The sequence below is a fragment of the Desmodus rotundus genome, chromosome 11 (assembly GCF_022682495.2).
Source record: "Desmodus rotundus isolate HL8 chromosome 11, HLdesRot8A.1, whole genome shotgun sequence".
Lineage (NCBI taxonomy): Eukaryota > Metazoa > Chordata > Mammalia > Chiroptera > Phyllostomidae > Desmodus > Desmodus rotundus.
Window position 1 is genome coordinate 98,467,625 of NC_071397.1, and position 18,269 is coordinate 98,485,893.

Genomic DNA, 18,269 nt, shown 5'->3' on the forward strand with positions numbered 1-18,269 from the left:
TTTTTGTTTTTAAATTTGTTGTCCTTCTTTTGGTTGTGCGAGGAGGCACAGTATGTCTGCCTACACCTCCATCTTGGCCAGAAGTCCTCTTTCAGGCTTTTGATATGATTCTTTGACTACTTCTACCATATTGAACAATTTTATACCCTGATTTTTTTCACTCAACATTATATAATAAGGATTTTGTTATAATGTTGCAATCTTCATCATTATTATTTTAATGGGAAATGACTGCTTAGTGGGTATGAAGTTTCCCTTTGGGGTGAGGAAAATTTTCTGGAAATTGTGGTGTCGATTGCACAACACTGTAAATGTGCTAAATGCCAGTGAATTGTGTTCTTCGGAATCATTAAAATGGTAAATTTTGCTACATGTATTTTACCACAACACTTAAAAAAGAACAGCCGTCATTTACTGAGAATTAACTTTTTCAGGCACAAGCTCATCACATGATGTGGCTGATCGAACCCTTCTCCAGTGTCTTCTGAAACTGGCACCTTTGTTATTCCTGCTGCCAGGTGAGGCAACTGGGGCTCAGAGAGTGTGCAGCTTGTCAGAGTCTCCTGGCAAGCGAGTAGTGAAGCTGGGCTTGGGAGCTGGTTTTGCGACATTGTTGCCCAAATTCTTCACTGCCACAGTTGTTGGCTCCTACAGCTCTTTCAAATGTTCTACATGTTCGTTTATACACTTTATTCATATTCCTTAGTGTTTTCTTAAGTCCAAATTCCCAGAAATTATACAGACATATTTATGGCTCCCCCAAAAGATTGCCAATTTATTTTCTAAAAGGGCATGGCAAGGTCGAGTGTCACCAGAAAAAAAGTCACTTCACCACACCCTAATGGGTACTTAATGTTTTAAAAATATTTTCTAATATAATAGGTGGAAATTGTCCTAATTCATCTTTTAACTTACATTTCTTGTTTTATTGATTGCATTTCTTTTTTTGGTGAAAAACTGTCTTTTTTTTTTTAACTTGGGCAAATGGAGATAGAGCAAAACTGCCAGAGAAAATGCAGTTTTTCCGAATGGACACACCCAGGTACACCCACAAAATCGCAGTTTTCCAGCTTAGCAAGCCCAGTTTCACCAGAGGTTTGCAAAAATCTTTGCTTTGCGAGCATGGAACAGCAAGGGACGAGATGCCACCTCTTCTCCAAACACCTCGAATAACTTGGTTCACTCGTCTGTCTGTCTCTAGATCTGCAAGCCTGGCCTGCGGTTGCCAGGAGCAGGGAGTGGGGCTGCCACGGGGAAGGAAGGATTGTCCCAGCCCGGCCGGCAGAAGTGCTGGCCGTGCACCCCTTGGACGGAGTAGATGTGCAGCGGCAGGAACAGCTTTCTCAGACATCAGTTCCCCCAGGTGTCCCCCTCCTGCATCTGCTTCTTGAGCGGGACAGACCCTCAGCTGCTGCTGGAAACTGATGTGCTCTGTGCGGACACGCTGCCATCCTGTGGCCACAGTGGAAATGGCATTTCTGGGGGCCGGAAGTTACCGGGACCAGAAGCCCTGAGAGGGCCTGTGCAGGGAGGGGAGCAGGACCCCCGGAAGCGCCTGTGATTGCTGATAACGTGCTGCCAGAATGGGCCCCTCCGCCCCACACTCCTTGCTTTGGGACACGGAAGTCCAGACAGCCTGCAGACAGAAGGGAGAGCAGGAGAGGGCTAGCCCCACACCGGGAACTGAGAGAACATGGGCTGGTCCGAGGTCACTGTTGACTTGGAGAAAAATTCTAGACACCCTGACTCAGGCTTCATGGTGCCTCCTGGTCCAACAACTCTGCTGAGGACCGTTTTCTCAGTAGACGTGTGAGCTCGGCCAGGAGAGACGGGCAGCCTGGTGATGGGGGGGACTTAGAAGGGTGATGGTGGAGATGCTGATGTTGATGGTGGTCCAGGTGGTGACAGTGGTGGTGATGATGGTGGTCCAGGTGGTGACGATGGTGGTTGTACAAGCACAGCAGCTCCTGACTTACCATCTCCCAAGCACCGAGCACTTCTTATGCATTATCTTAATACTCACACCAACTTTGTAAGGTGGTACAGGTGAGGAAACTGGGGCTTAGAGAGACTAAACCACTTCCCGCTGTCACGTGGAAGCTGATGGAACCGGAACTCACATCCAGACCCTCAGGATTTCAGGTCCCTGCTTTAATCAGCCAGCAGGCTTGGCAGCTGACTCAGAAGTTCCTCTTTGGACGTAATCCAATCTGCGTTGGGTGCTCTGCCACTTGCAAGAGAGAGTCATGTGGGAACAATGGCACCCCTGTCGTTGACAGGACTTGGCTGTGCTGGGTGCCTTCTCCGCACTGCCTCGTTGTTCCCCCAATTCCCTGTGGCCCATTTTCCACTGAGGAACACGTTCAGAAGGACCTTGTGACTTCTCTACGTACCAGCAGCTGACAAGTGGGAGCCAGGGCCTTAACTCAGGTCTGTCTGCCCACTGGACCATCCACAACCGCCCTGCACTACCCTTCATTTGCAAAATAGGAACAAACACATGAAACTCACAGGCATTAGTGGCATTTAAATTTTTAAAAATGCAAAGAGTGGACCAACATGGCACATCCACAGGGACGCTTCATTGGCTACGTTGCCCTTTTCGCCTCCTCTGTGTTTACAGGCTCCGAAAGGCACAGGGGACCATGGGGCCCCCAGGAGGCGAGGTTTTTGAGACAGCAGGGAAAGTGCAGAGAGAAGGACGACAAGTTTGAAAGGATCTAGACCAGTAGTTTTCAACCTCTTTTAAAGCCACAAAACCTTTCTTCAAAGGAGAGCTGATGCGAAAGGCTGACATGGGAACACAATTTGGGAGCCTGTGTCTTTCGGACGGGGGCTGCGATGCCAAGTGGAGCAGATGTGGGGGATGTGCCCACTGTGCCCGGAGAGTGGCAGAGCTGGGCTATTTTCTGGGACTCTGGACTCACCAGCACCTCTGAGAAGGTGAAGGGGAGACCTAAGACATCCTCAGTGTCCCAGGCCCGAGCCTGATGGATGTCGTTGGTATCAGGGCCCACTGCAGGGAGAAGACAGGGTCCCCCTGATGTAGGACAGGTATGGGACCCTGCACAGAGGTTTCCTTTCTCACCCTTACCCCATCAAACACCTACGAGAATTGGGACCTTTCTTTCTTTCCCAGCTGTCAGTCTGTCCCATCCCCGACAGTCTCCATACACACGTCAGACCTATGGGGTACTGGGGGATTCAGGTTTAACTCTGATTTTGGTAGCTGTTTCACACCCTGCATGGGAATTCAGTATGGCTAACTTTGAAAAATAACCTAACAGCCTTCATTTATAAGCTTGTGTCAAAACCCTATTCACCTGGGAACGCCACATCCACGTTGAATTGCTGGGCTAAGAAAGACACTCGAAGAAACACCTGCCCTCCCCTGGCCCATGTCCCATGATGACTGACAAAGTCAGGAGGAGGGGGGACAGATGCTCACTTTCTCGTGCAGGCAAAGGGAGTTCATCTCACCTTTGGTGTCTCCCCAGCCGGTGATGTAACACAGCGTCCGGTCGGCGACCACATAATTTGGGGACGGCAGACAAGCTGGGATCACATTATCATTGATGATGGCAGGGCTGAAAGGAAAACAGCGAATGTGACATGTGACTGCTCTGCTGGGAGACTCCTGCCAGGCATTTGTGGGTCTCCCACAACATGCCACAGCCCCTGACGCCCCAGAATCCTCTGAGGAGGCATTTCCTGGAGGCGCTGGCACAGAGCATGAGGGCAAACAACTGTTTGCCCTCACAGCTGCCTGTATAAATGACTGGATGGTGTGTTAAGAAGGCTTCTGTGTGGACAACAAACCCGAGGTGGGAGGAGGGGTGACGAAGACTCATTTCTGTGTCTGCTCTGGGCATGGCCACCATGCTGCACCAAGTGCGCGCTTTTGCATCAACTCAGCGGGGCCCCGGTCCGCAGACGGACCGTCCAGCTGAAATGCTGTCACCGAGCATTAACAGTAGTAAATACTTCGTGTGCCCATGGGCAAGTCTCCTGTCCTGGGGCTCCTTGGTTTCCTCAACTATGAATGTGATGGTAAGAATCCAGTAAGACGCTAGATACCAAATGAAAGAGGATTGGAAACATTTGCATAAGCAAAATGGCATTGTGTTCAAAGGGCCTTCCCCTGTCGCAGCATTCCAGGGCTTCTTAAACACTAGATCTCATTTTCAGATCTGATTGTAGGTTAGCAAGTTAAGAGGAAAACAGATGGGAGATGAGAGATGCCCTAATCTGACCAAGAATCTCGTCACTGCCGCCAACTTTGAAGCAGACACCCCTCTCTGAGTCTCCGAATAGACCCCACCTCTCACTTGGGGTCACCCACATGTCTCTCTGTAGGTTTCTCTGATGGCATGCCCAGGCCTTACACTCTTAGGGTGTGGGGGCATGGGGTGGGTACTGTAAAGCTCAAATGAATCAGTCTAGCAGAGACACTTCCAGAACCCCAAATTTACTAAATCACATGCTCAGGTGATCAGGCCCCCCGATGGCCCTCGAAGGACTGTGTGAAAGCAGGAAGTCGGCTTCTCTCTTAGGCTAAGCCAGGAAGGCCCTTTCCCTCCTTCCTGGAGAGTCTACCCCTCCCCGGAAGTCCATTCTTGGTTGACTGACCCAGAGAACCGAAGAAGAATTTCTGACCAGCCCCAGCAGTGTGGCATTCAGATGCCTGCCTGCCGGCCTCGTGCTGGCCTCATGCCAGCCTAGCCCCTCGTGGACACTGCCTGAGTGGTCCCACAGTCACCTGGGACCCATCAGACTCGGCCCCCATGGGCAGAGTGCCTTGATGACTGTCCCAAACGTGTCTGTTCTCAAAAGAGCTGTCTGTTTACTTAGCTGTCTCCACCGGGACCTGTTTGCAAATACTGCTCCCTTGAAGCGACCTCCATGAATGTATCATTTGGTCAGGCTTAGTAGGAAAACCCCATTTCAACAGGAAAAATGAAACCAAAGATAAGGAGTGTTTGCATTTGTGGACTGCGTGTGTGAGGCAATGTTCTGGTTTCTTGAAGTGCTTTGAAATGCACAGTCCCCTTTGGGTTCCCAGATGTGTTATTGTGTTGGGAGGAGAAATGTTCCCCCGGAGTAACGGGATAGGACAGTTCTCTGTCTGTGGACGTTCATCCGCTGACAGTGCACCCCAAGTGAGAGCGCTTTAAGGGTAACCGTGTCCCTCACATTTCAACTCACTCTTTTTCCACACGAGGAGGCTGAGCCCTGGTGCCTCTTTGTCAAGACCACAGCAAGTGTGAAGCCCAGTGTTCTTCCCCAAAGGCCTTGTGCCTTTCCTGTCCTAGGCAGTGGCTCCCCTATACCTCTGTCACAGCCCATGACACCCAGACAGAGACAAGGGCACTCACTCCTCCTGGGGTGCCACGCTGAGGGGCCAGGTACCTGATCAGCTTCAGCAAGGCGATATCTGCCCCGCTGGGCTCCGAGAACATCTTCACCGCTTCTATCTCCTGCACATCTGCTCCGCGAATATTCTCTTCGTGTGCACCCAGAACAACCTTGTAAGACGAAGCCTGTGAGTACCTGGGAAAGACAGTGATATCAGCAGCAAGATAGGGCCTGGCCCCTTGCTCAGGTGCCCTTTTGAGCCATGGACATTCAGCCCTCCCAGACGGTTGGTTTCCTCTAGTGGCGAGAAGGACAGGCCACCCTTTTCCTGACCTAAGGAATGTTCCTGGGGGTGCCTTTGGTCCATGAAACCAACACTGAAGTCAGTGAGACCCCTTGTCAGGGGAGACTCGGGGGACCCTATGCCTATGGCCACGTGCCACTCTCTGCTGCTTCCAAACCACCTGAGCTGGCTCTTTCCTCTTTGCTTCTCTCCAGCAGTGCCCCTGCCCCCTCCCATTCAGTGGCCCTGGTCTCAGGCTTCTCGCACCCACTCTCTGGTCCATAGCAACACTGCCACAGAAGGAAGGAAAGGAGGGGACAGGAGAGGACAGAGGTGGGAAGTCCATGAGACAAGTCCTTATGTCAGCTGTGCCCGAACATACCTCTCCAGGCAGTGGGCGGCAGTGAGCACCCACTGCGGGGAGATCAAAGTGCCTCCGCAGAAGTGCAGTTTGAACCTAGGAGGGAAACACACCCAGGCGTCAGTTCCAGTCTGCTGGTTCCGTCTACAGAAAGCCCGATGAGTGCCCCCTCGATTCTGGCCGTGCTAATGCTCCCAGAGGAAAGGCTGCAGCCCATCCCCAGGACGGTGGCAGCTGTGAGTTGTGCTTCGGTTGGGGGTGTCCCAGAAGGTCCCATCCACAGCACTCTTGAAGGTAGGTGGCTGGGGGAGGCTCGGGGACAGCCTGTCCAGGAGAGCGAGCCCACGTGGCTCCAGCATGAAGCCCACACCCACAGCTTTGACTGGTTAGCCCTGGACTTGAACAGAAGGGACTAGGGAGAAACCATCCGCCCATCTGAGGTCTCTTTCATTTCTCTTTTGACAAGATCTATGCATGACCTGGCGAGTCATTCTTCAGGCAGCTAGATGTGATCCTGAATAGCAGTGGGTCACGGGAGTCTGCTGATTTTACCTGAGAAAATGCCCTTTTGGAGGACAGGGCTCCCAGGTCATTTACTTTATAGGACTGTGTAGGCACATGGTAGCTCATGAAAATGGCATGAGACGCTCTGGACCAGATCATAATGACTTGTGGGCAAGTCGATCTCATTAATCAGGAATAGGCCCCAGTGCAGTTTGGGAAAGAAGGAATTTGAAATAGGTGAAAGGTGAAGATCACATAGGAGTTGCTAAGTGATAAGGCAAAGAAAAGAAAAGCCAGCTCAACAACAGAACGAGACAGACTGGACTCAAAAGGTTTTTCAGTGGCATCTCGCAGGCGTGGGGCCAGAGGGCTCACAGGTGGGGACCAGCACCCGAGCGTAGGAGAGCTGGTGGAGAAGGGAGATGAGGAAGCAGTGCATGCCAGCAGCTCTCTGAGTCACGTGTGTGCTTTCCGTGAGACACCAGGAAACCTGAGCTCACTGAAGGCAGATGCCACTGGAACGATAACCCGAACTGCCCAGGGTTCAGTAGGGTCAGAACTGATGGCTCCAAACGTTTGGTGACCTTGAACACCCTGTCTGAAGGGATATGCCTTTGAGACTAGGTGAGCACCCTCTGACTTGTAGTTGGTCAAACCTGTATCTGTGATAGACTACAGGTAATTAGGTCTTTGTTCCCCACCCGCTGTCCCGTTTTGGAAGGCATGTCCTTCTCTTTACCAGGAGACAGTGGGTGGCTCCGTGAGCCCTCCCGCATCCGCAGCCCTTCTCCAGCAATACTGGGACTCACCGGTTGTGGCACCTACACCTGTTGGTGTCAGCTGCCCAGACCAAGAAAAAGATTCCTGTTCTATTTTCAAAGTAGAGAACCTTGAAAAATTACATTTTTTATTTTCCTAGTTTCCCTTCCTCCCAAGGACAAGGCAGAGGCGGGTTTTGCAGGGCTCACACAGAGGGATGCAATAGGCCGTTTCTAGACATGTGGTTACCTTGTTCGAAGACTGATTTGCCAGGGCCAGGAATGCGGGTTGGCCACACAGCCACCTACGACCCTTCCGGGACATTTCTTCGGCTCCACCTTGGGCTTTCCACAATCATACGGAGCGGACGCTGTGGCAGAGGAAAAAGAGTCGCATTTGAAAAAGTGAAAGGTAACCATTCTGTCGTCAATTCAACATAAATGAATGGCTCATGGCCAGAGCCCTGACTAATAGTGAGAACATCAGCATGGTCTGGGGCAGAGGCGTGGATGCATGGGACACACTGACAGCTGTCAGAGGGATGGGGGCTGGGGCACTGGGTGCAACAAGGTGAGGGGTTAGCCAGAAAACATGTATGCATGACCCACAGACACAGACAACAGTATGGGGATGGCCAGAAGGAAAAGGGGGTGGGGGGAGGTGGAGGTGGGCAACAGGGGGGGGGGGTGGGAAATGGGGATGGAAAGAGACTCCTTGGGGCGAAAGGCACAGGGTGCAGTGTGCCCACGATGCTCTATTGAGTTATACCCCTGAAACCTGTATGCTGGTGCGAATCAACGTCACCCCAATAAATTCAATTAAAAAAAGAAAGAAAAGAGGAAAAGTAAAGAAACCTCTTAAACAATTTCAAAAGTCAAAGATAAAGAATATAAGCCTGCTCTGGAATATCTTTTACAAGTTTCAAAAGTAGTAGTAGTAGACAACACAGAACTTCCTCCTTTCAAGAAAATAGAAGTACTTTGGAAAAACCATTCTTGGGCAGAAGTGACTGAGTAAATCAGTGCAGTCAGGCTTGAGAATGGGAGCATCTCTGAGGGCACCCGACCGACACAAACTGTCACTCTGACCCCTATCGATGGCAGTGTGTCGTCATTACCGCTGCCGCCACCACCACCCAACCACAGGAAGCTTACTGAAAGTCACAGCTGTCGCCCCCACTGAAAGGGGATATGGGTGTTTTGAAATGGGAATCTCTGTGCCATGTATGTTCATGTGTATGTGTATGTGATTGTATGTAACAAGGGTAATCTATCCTAAATGGAAATATTGCCTTCTCCCAGCTGGCTTCAGGCCCGCTCCTCTGGGGTGCTGCCCGAGACCCCCCCAGTGCCCCGAAGGCCACCTGCACTGGCAGATCACCTGCCCGCCCTCTCCGCTTCCCTCCTGCCCGCTTCCCGCCCCACTGAGCCTGCAGGGCTCCAGGAGAACAAGGTCAGTGCCCGTCTTTGGTCGCACCCACTAACACTTCAGACAGTTTAGGGTTCACAAAGCACATCTCGGTTGTCTGGGGCTCTTTAAGGTCTTCAGAAATGTTAAGTGTCAGTCATCATTCATCACGATGCTGAAGGGGAGTTGTTTTCCGTCTTAACCAGAGATTCTACCCACGCGTGAACCTGGAACCTGATTTTTCCAAATAACTTTCCCTTCGTCATGGCCTGTTCTGAGCATCTATATAAGTCTTCTTGAAAAAAGGAAGCATACAGTACTAGGCAAGCGCGTTCTCTGATACGGGTCCTGACTTGCGCTGGTGCCTCACACCGAGGAGGCTTGTGCAGCGCGGCGAGAGAAGAGTGACTGCCCTCCACGGAGTCCGGCGCTCTGGTCCTGCGTTCTGGGCAAAGTCAGAAGTTTCTCTTCGCTTTTACTGACTGATTTTCTGTACTGAATGTGTTGGTGGAATCGAAAGGAGTTACTAAAATCATTGCACAAGTAAATATTTAAAATAAATGAATATAAGTACAAATTATGTATGAGGTTGGCATCCTTCAATATTTTGAAGTTGATACAACAGAGAAAGTTCCCACAGCCCGTGATCACATTGAGGGACAGAGTGCTGGGCTGATGGAGGACAGCTGTGGGTTCGGGTTGTTGCAGGTGGAGTGACAGGTGCCGCGGGCGTGGCGTTAATTCTTTAAAATAACACTGTGTATGTATATACACAGGTTTTTCAGGTGAGTTGTCGAAAGAAGGTTATGTGTAGCCTAAAAAGTTGATCAATGATACATTTTCACTTGAAAGATGAGTTTTTCTTCTGAGTTAGAAATAACGTAAAGTTTGGAAACTTTAAGGAAAATGATTGTTAGGAAATTTCCCACTTAAACTTTAAGAAATCCAAAATCTCTCAGGGAATGAGTGATAAAATCTTTAAATCTTTTCCTTTTTTCTTTTAAAGAAAAAGGGAAAAAAATGCAAACCAACTAAATAGACAAAATCATACCTCAAAGACATTTCTCATCCTGAAAAACCTAGGTAAAATTAGCAAAACCCACAGAAGCACACACACACAGAAATCCCTTAAGGCGGAGAGCCTCCCTTTTAAGCACTGACCTGCGGTGTGGTGGGGATTGTGGTTCACAATTTAATGCAATTCCGTATATGTATCATATACATGATACATATTTGTATATATATACATGTACATACATATGTATATGGTGCCTACTGCCAGCCTCGCGGTTCACTAAGCACGAGGAAAAGGGAATAGCTCAGATCCTCCACATTGTCTCCAATCTCTGCATTCTAGTGCATGTACAAAGATGTTAAATTGTAACGTTCGCCCGAGGCCCCAAGGGTGCCCAGAGGGGACCTTCTTATGTTGATTTCAAAGGAAATCGCCTCTCCTAGAATTCAAGTATCCTCTGCCAACTCAAGGATGTAAGAGAATCAGGTTCTTAGAAATCGGAGAAAGAAGAAAGACTGGGAGGATGATTTTTCCTGTAAGCTGTGAGGCCCCCCAGCTCCCAATGGTGTGGGCATGTGAGGTTAAACCCAAAGTGGTGGGGAGGATTCCAGTCAGACCCCTGGCCTGACCCCAGGATCGTCTCGCGGGCAGGGGGTCTGCTGGCCTGACTCACTAGGAGGGCGGCCCCTGGGAAGTGCCCTTTCTCGGGCGAGGTGTGTCCCTCCCAGACTCAGCGGTGGAGCCCTTGGCGGGAACGCCAGGCTGACAGACAACTTAAAGACCACTTTGGGAGGAGGCAGCCTGTGCCATGTGGAGGACCTGGGCCCATAAGAGGCTGCGAGGTGAACCAGAAGGAAGGAGCTGAGGGTCGGGGGTGACCAGCTGAAGGGGAGGCACTGGCCCTATCTGAGGACATCAGGTGGAGGCCCACCACGAGAACTTCTGCAGAGCAGAGCAAACACCCATGTGAGAAAGAGTCAGCTACAAACGCACCCTAAATCCAGACAGCATAGAGCAGCAGCCAAGTACCATCCCTCCTCTCATTCCTTGCCCCCCTGCCTCCCCCTGCCTCCCCCTGCCTCCCCCTGCTCCTCTGGGGTGTGGCCCAAAAGCAAACACCGCAGTGGGGTTCCCATGCTCTACCCCTGCCCCCATGCTGCCTGCCTGGACCGTCTCAGGTGCCGGTCTGCAGTGGCTTCGCAGCCAGAACTGCTCCCCTCCAGCTGGAGTCCCCCTGCCTGGCAGACTCCGGCACCTGCATGCCAACCTCAGTAACCAGAACAGATTCCGTGTGCAGAGACGGGCCAAACCAAAGCAGCTTTCAGCATCCTCCAAATTACCCACGGATTGTCTCCGAGCTCAGGTCAACCACCGTTCTCAGGTCCCAGCCTCTAGCTCCTTACAAGAGTCTCCGAGAAAGGAGGAAGGCAGCCAGACCAGCTCTCTCTAAGTCCTGTGGGCATGGGCAGTGAGTGGACAGTCGCCTTTAGAGGACGCTGGGGCTGAGGAAGGATTCGCACCGCTTTCTTGTGAATTTTTAGGATGACAACTCAAGGGTTCCAGCAGACACTATGTGCTTAGCTGTTTCCTGCTGTTTGTGTATTTCCTCTCTTACCTCTCACCTGCTGAAAGGGAGAGCCTGCCATCTGGCTGACTTTATCCTAAGCATCCTAAGCACAACATCGGGGAACTGAGTGGACCCTTCGCCAGGCTGCTTAGACAGCTTCTCAGCTTGCGCTTCTGGAGAATTCTGCGTTTACTTTATTGAGGGCATGGGTGGCTCCCTAACACGTGGGGCCTCGCAGCACACATTCCAGGTGCCCGTGACAGAGAGAGGGACCGGAGGAGTGGGGACAGCCCAGCTGAGGCTGGCTCGAAAGCCCTTCTCCTGGAGATTCACGTTCAGGAGGTGAGGCTGCATTTATGTGAGAAGTCAGTTCCTTTCAAAGAAGAAGACAACCTACCGCAGTGAGGAACATCACAGTAGTCGAAAATTTTCCTTGGGTTCATCGTGTAGCACCAGGGACCAAAGACGTCACCATCAGGGTTTCGGCAGTACTGAAAAAAGGGCAGGTGTTTACGGGACAGTGTACACCTGGCAGGAGAGGAAGGTCCCGAGGCTCAGGCATGTCACGGCTGTCCTTAGAGGGTGGAAGGTAAGTGCTACTTTTTGGGGAGGAGAAGGGGTGCACTTTAGGATGCTTCTGACTCATTCCATGCCACTGCCCACATCTCCATGTTCAGAAGGAGCTCCAGCCATGAGGGGACTTAACATAGAGACTATACATGGGGACTCAAGTCAGCGGAGACCTTAGACGTCCGCAATAGAGGACCATGGGATGGAATCGACTCATCGTGTGCCTGATTCATTTCAGCAGCCTTCCGCCCAATGGAGCTGCTTGCTGGTGGTCCAGGAATGCTTATCCCCAGGGACTGCACTCCTTCCGAGGGCCAAACCATGAAAAGCTGTCTTCTTTGACCTCTTCTACACACCCCCAATGTCACCCAAAAAGTGTGAGAGACGGGGAAATCCCACTGTGTGGATCCCTAATGGCCCAAATTGTTTTCTAGAAAATCTGATTAAAACATCACACGTCACCATGGATCGCCAGAATCTAGAGGATGACCCCTGGAAACTAGAAACAGCACCTAAAAAATAGCACCCGTGCGGGAAGAGAGGCCTGCAGGCCCCACTGAGGAGTGCGCGCGTGGGCCTGCTGGTGCCAAGTGTACTGATGCCTGCTATCCCGTAGGCTTGGCCCCCCGAAACCTCTCGTGTCTTCCCCCCTCCACCCACACCAAAGATCAGCCCAGGCTGCCTGGCTGTAGCACAGAACCCGTTCTGTTCGCAGAGATTGTTCTGCAAAAGGAGAAATGCGGTCCAAATCAGAGCGGCTTACGTTTTTTTCCAGGCCGGCCCGCGGGTTGGTCAGCGGGGTGAAAACGTTGTGTGGGTGGGGCTCCTGCGCACTCCAGGCCTGGCACGGGGTGCCCATAGCCGTGGTTGCCTTCTTGCCCCGATAGTCTTTGCCATTCCCAATTATGCATTCTGCAGGGTGGGGGCAGGGGAGAGAAGAGGGCAGGTCACATGCTCCTGCGCTGACCCCGGGGGGTGGGGGGAGTAAAGGTGGCAGCCTTAGGTTTCCCCAACACCCAGGCTCTGCGGCCACATGATGCCAGCAGTGAATGCTGCCTGGGTGACCAGGTGCCTGGAATGTGCACTGGCTTGGAGATCGCCCCGGCTGTGCGGGGTGTTAGCCTAGGGACACTGGCCAGGCCGAGACGGTCCGCCCTGCAGGAGCGCGGGAGCTGGGCACTAGGGCAGCGTGCCCAAGGCCTTGCGGGAAGCAGAGGCTGCTGGGAATGCTCAGGCGGCTCTGGAACACCTCCTCTCACCAATGGTGTGCATAAGGAGTGCACATAGCAAGGGTTTCTAGAAACTCTTCTTTGGCTGGAGTTGTGCTTGGAGTCCCCACCCTCTGGGGTTAAAAAGGTTCCAGAGATGACTTGGGACACCTTCCCCAAGCTTGTCCCTCATTGCAAACCATAGGACCCTCAGAGAACTTGATGCGTGTCACACATGGGGGAAGGGGCACAGTGTGCTGAGGGCTACTTGGAAAATCCGGAAAGCAGAAGCTGGGCAGGTAGCTTCTCTGTGGAGCAGGGGGCTGTGCTGGGCCGCCTACACCCCTACATCGGCCAGACCGGGGTGTGTGCGGCCGTGTGCACTAAATGGGGGGCAAGCACATGCGAGAACCACTCGAGGCCCCTCAAGTCTTATCCAGGAGTTGTGCCCAGGTGGGGCACAGAGGGAGGAGAGGTAGCCTCAGCCTGGCCCAGGGGCAGGTGAGGGCCTCACCCTTGCGGAAGTGAGGGGAGGGCTCTCGATTTCCAATCATGGCCGTCTGGGGGATGGTGAAGGATCAGAAGTATCAGACGAGCCACGTGACCCCTGGGTTTTCCTGTGGGGCAGGGGGAGAGCAAGCCCCCTCTCTGCATTTTCTCACTCTGCAAAGGGACAGAGCGGTTGCCTGCTGCCTGGCAGCCACAAGGCCAGGTGCTCAGCAGGTACAGCAACAGCTCAAGGGCCAAGGAAGCTCCCACCCAAGATGACAACCTTGTTCTTGTGTTCGGGCCCAACAACCCTGACAGCCTCTTGTCAGGATTCCGAGTGATTGTGGGGGAGTTATCACTTGATTGTCTTACTCAGCACCCTGAATTCAGTCACAGCCAAGTTAATCCTCCCTAAGCCTCCACGGAGGAGCCAGGGACTTGCTGCTCTGGAATGTCCTATTTCAGTTAACACCCCCATTAACAACCTCTCCACCCACCCAGGCTCACCACTTTATCCACTGTCACAACCAAGTAGTTTTCAGGTCCTAAAGGAACACCCCCCAACATTACACCAGCACCAGCAGCTCTGTCCCCCACTCCCTCCCTGAGGGTGGCAGGGAGGCTCCTCCCACAGCTGCTCAACATCCCAGTGGCCACAAAGCCGCTGCACCCGTCAATCAACCTCCCAGGTCTCCCATCAACTAAGCATGCAGGTATCTGGCCACCAACGTCATACCTGGTTCTGAAGGGTTCCCGACACCTTGAACCTGGGCTTCAGACGGAACATTTGGGGCACTCTCTTGTGTTCCTGAGCATTTTTTCAAATTGCAGAACTCCCACCGGACCCTTGGGTCGGTGGTGAAACACCAGGGGCTTTTGTCAGCGTCTGGGTTCCGGCAGTAGTTCATTGTCAGGTCTCTGTGAATTGCACGTGAGAGGGCCTGAATGGCCGGGGTACCCTGAGGGGACCCCCAGCCCCTCTGAATGTGGTTTTGACCAAGTCTTAGCAAGTGGCTTTGAAATATTTCCATTAAAGATACCAAAGGTGCTAATTAGTATTATAACGCCCCAAGCACAGGTCCTCAACATCTGAACAATTTTTAAAAAATCAAAATTAATATATCCTTCATGTAAAAAATAAAATGATATATAAATGTGTAAAGAAAGTATCAGAATGGCCCCTTCCAATGTCAAGATCCAACATGGATCTCGAAAAGTATATTTTAGATTTTTTTCTATGTATATCCAAATATTTCCACATCCCTGTCTGCGTTTCTATGTAAGACTACACAGGGCTGTAAAAGCTGGAACAAAAATGTACTTCCCCAAGGAAGAAGCGACATCCAAGACGAGGACACATTCAGGGTGGCCTTCCTAGTCTGTTGACTTATAATGTGGTTCAAGTGGGATGCATTTGCAATGAAAAAAAACATGAATGTAATATAACTGTAACTGTCATATCTGGCAGATCACGTGGGTTCAGGGTGTGAAGGGCTTCTGGAAAGCCTGCCTGGAAAATCAGCTGCCAGGCCACATGTCCTCTCTGCAGGATGCATTCTGGGGGAACGGGGAGGAACCCCACACTGTTCTCACCGCACCCACCTGTCTCATCTCCCTCGCTGCAGCCACTCAGGGACTGGGAACAGGGATGGAGGGATGAAGAGAGGCCTCTGGGTAGACCAAGGGACCTGAGGGAGCTTGGGGCTCATGGAGAAAAATTTAGGTGAGGAACCTGGGACACTGGGCAACTTGATCCCCTGGGGCCTCCCCAGAACATTGCCCCAGCCTTGCAGAATTCTCAGCCTTGGAATCCCCTCTCCAACTCAGACCCATAGCCTGTGATTGTCTGAGAACATGTGAAGCGTGTTATATGCATGGGAATCTGACACTATGCCTACAGGTACTACAGACAAGTGACGGTTCCATGCTTGGGCCCACAATTTGAGGAAGCCAGTTAGAGGGTGTCTGAGCAACTGGATGTGTTAAAAGGCTGATCCATTTATGGCAAAAAGGCTGGTCTGGTTCAGACCTGGTCTTTTGTCCACCCACCTGCCCATTTCCTATCGGTATCTCTATACTTCCTGACTCTCTTCTGCCTTCCTGCTTTTCCTTGTCATGTCCTGGCAACTCGCATCCCTCCAGACCATAGTGCTCAGGCTGGAATGTGTCTGGACAGGTCAGGTGAAAGGTACCGTGACTCAGTGACAAGCACAAACTTCCCTGCAGGGATCGGAGGTTGGAATGATAAAATTCCAGAGTTGAAAGGCAGCCTTGATCTTCAGCAGGTATTGTGGAAGGGTACTGTCACTAATCTTTCGGTCATTTGCCTTCTGTAGCCTTCCTCTAATGTGACCTTGACCCCTCATGGGCCCTGACCCTTCAGCTTCCCCAGAACTACTCAGGAAAGATGGCCTGCCTCCAGCTTCTCTTCTTTCAGAGTTTTGCTCAAAAACGAGGCACCTGAGACATTTCATCTCACATTCGGGAGCCAAGTGAAGTTTGGTTCTAAGAAGCTAGTGTAAACATTGGCCCTTCTGACAGACTGAGGTGAGCTGCTGCTCCTCCTCTGGTTAAAGGTCAAAGACTTACGCATCTGGGTATCTTTCTGGGGTTTTCGAATGCCAGTGTGGTTTCATAGACGTCCAAGACTGACATTTCTTTCCTGTGACCGTGGTGGATGACGTGCCTCGATAACTCTCCCCGTTGCCATAGTAGCAGTCCTGGACAACGGGAGTTTGTTCAGGTGGCACTGAAATTGGAGCAGAAGAAATCCGTGACTGACCCCCAGAACAGAGACACGTGTGAAGTGGCATGTGACACAACCACACGGGGTCTCCGTCTGTGAAGAGTGAAGGAACACTCTTCCACCATGACGGGCAGGACAGGCATGCAAAGCAAACAATAGGCCCACAACAGTCTAAAACTTCAATGACCTAACTTTTTTGGTAAATGGTTAATTTAAAACTCAGGGGGGAAAATAAGCAGGTCAGAGGGCTTATCATTGGAAATTGCACCCATACGCGACTTTTTCTTTTTCTGAATCTCCACTGGGTGTCCACGCAGTTAGGTGGGAAACCAGGAGACACTTCTCGTGGTACAGGCCTCAGGCGGCGATGGGCTGCCAGTGGGCAGGTGGGCACCCTATCCCCAGACTCTCTGCTTATGCAAAGCCAAAGCCTTGAGCTGCTGAGGGATGGGGCAGGAAAGGCCCATTGCATCTCAGGGGGAGGTTGAGGCAACACTCATTCTCCTGAAGGAGCAACGGCAAATCCTCTTGTACCCAGGTTCCCTCAGCAACCAAAGCAGAAGTCTGCTGCTCTTCTACCCAGATCCACCATAGACACAAGGCAGAGTTTAGCTTCATGGGCAGAAGGGGCAGGAACACTGAGAAACGCTACCCTCAAAGCCCAGGTCCACAGTTTGTCTGTGGGTGGGCGAGGAAGACAGAGAATGTCTAACTCCACCAAAAGCTTAGCGATCGGTGAGAAGAAACAACCGTCCATGACTAGGGTCGGATTAAGAGCATGGAGGGGACACTGCCCTGTGTGGTGCAGGTACTGCTGAAAGCTGAGGATGACTGGGAATACAGAGGAGGATCTTCAGACTCAAGAACAAGGCAACGATAGCCCATAACCAGAGGAACTTGAGGCCTGTGGTTCACTTACGGGGAAAGCAGCCACAGCAAATCCCCAAATCAGCTTACCTATTGCCTCTATCAATTCAGTTACTCATTCAGCATGTGGACAACATTAAAAAGGTTCTCATGTCAAAGTAGAGCGAATATTTACTTTAATCTCTACTGGTCTTCTACATATAATGTTTAGCATTTGATTAAAAAAAATTTTAAGACACCCCAAAAGAGCCAGGGGAACAAAAGCCACTGTTGAGCGATACAGCAGCCAGCAGGGCCAGACACAGAGGGGAATCACAGCCACACAGAGAGGCGGGGACCGTCACGTTGAGATTGTAAAGTAACTGTGACTAACATGCTAAAGAATCTTGTAGCGAAGGCGAGCAATATGCACAGACAGATGAAGAATTTCAGCAGAAATGAAAATTTTTTAAAAAGGCAATGGTAGGAATAAAAACTTTATATCAGAGATGATGTCAGGTATTTCTGCAGTGGGCTAATCAGCAGAGTAGGCACAATGGAGAAAGGAAGCCGGGGACTTGAAAACAGGTTCGTAGACGTTATCCAAACTGACACAAAGCGGGGGAAGCAGAACACGACAGAAGAAGTGTGAGGCCCGATGAAGTGGCCCGACGCTGGGGTAGGCGGAGTCAGAAAGAAGGGAAGAAGAACTCTCTGAACAGTCGTAGCTGAGAATTTTATGAAAGTAATGAAAATCAACAACACATGCATCAAGAAGCTCAGGGATCTTCAAGCAACACAAATACCAAAAACAAATCAACACACCTAGACGTACTACAGTCGAACTGCTGAAACCAAGGGTGAGAGAAAGTCTTCAAGGCAGCAGAGGAAAAAAAATATTAAATATAGGTGAACAGAGAAAAGATTTCCAGTCGGAAACTACTCAAAACAGAAGATAATGGAGTAATATCTTTAACGTGGTGAAAGCAGGAAAACAATTGTCCTCCTGGTGTTCTATACCCAACAAAAATTATTTTTTTAAACTAAAGACAATGTAACATTTTCAGACATATAAGAGCTGAAAGACTTCATCGGCGGCAGACCTGCATTACAAGAAATGTTCAAGGTTAAGTGTTTTACAGAAGGAATGTGGCATCGG

At 51.0% G+C, this 18,269-nt stretch overlaps 1 protein-coding gene across 1 annotated transcript in view; it reads right to left on the bottom strand.

The window, feature by feature from the left end:
* PLG (plasminogen) overlaps positions 1–18,269 on the bottom strand; it is a 38,417-nt gene that overhangs the window by 3,386 nt on the left and 16,762 nt on the right. The window contains exons 10-17 of the mRNA XM_024552236.3: positions 16,108–16,267; positions 14,255–14,436; positions 12,585–12,733; positions 11,649–11,742; positions 7,512–7,632; positions 6,021–6,095; positions 5,410–5,550; positions 3,481–3,587 (exon numbers count right to left, since the gene is read on the bottom strand). Coding sequence (XP_024408004.2) covers positions 3,481–3,587; positions 5,410–5,550; positions 6,021–6,095; positions 7,512–7,632; positions 11,649–11,742; positions 12,585–12,733; positions 14,255–14,436; positions 16,108–16,267 — 1,029 coding nt within the window. The remainder of the gene's footprint in view (positions 1–3,480; positions 3,588–5,409; positions 5,551–6,020; positions 6,096–7,511; positions 7,633–11,648; positions 11,743–12,584; positions 12,734–14,254; positions 14,437–16,107; positions 16,268–18,269) is intronic.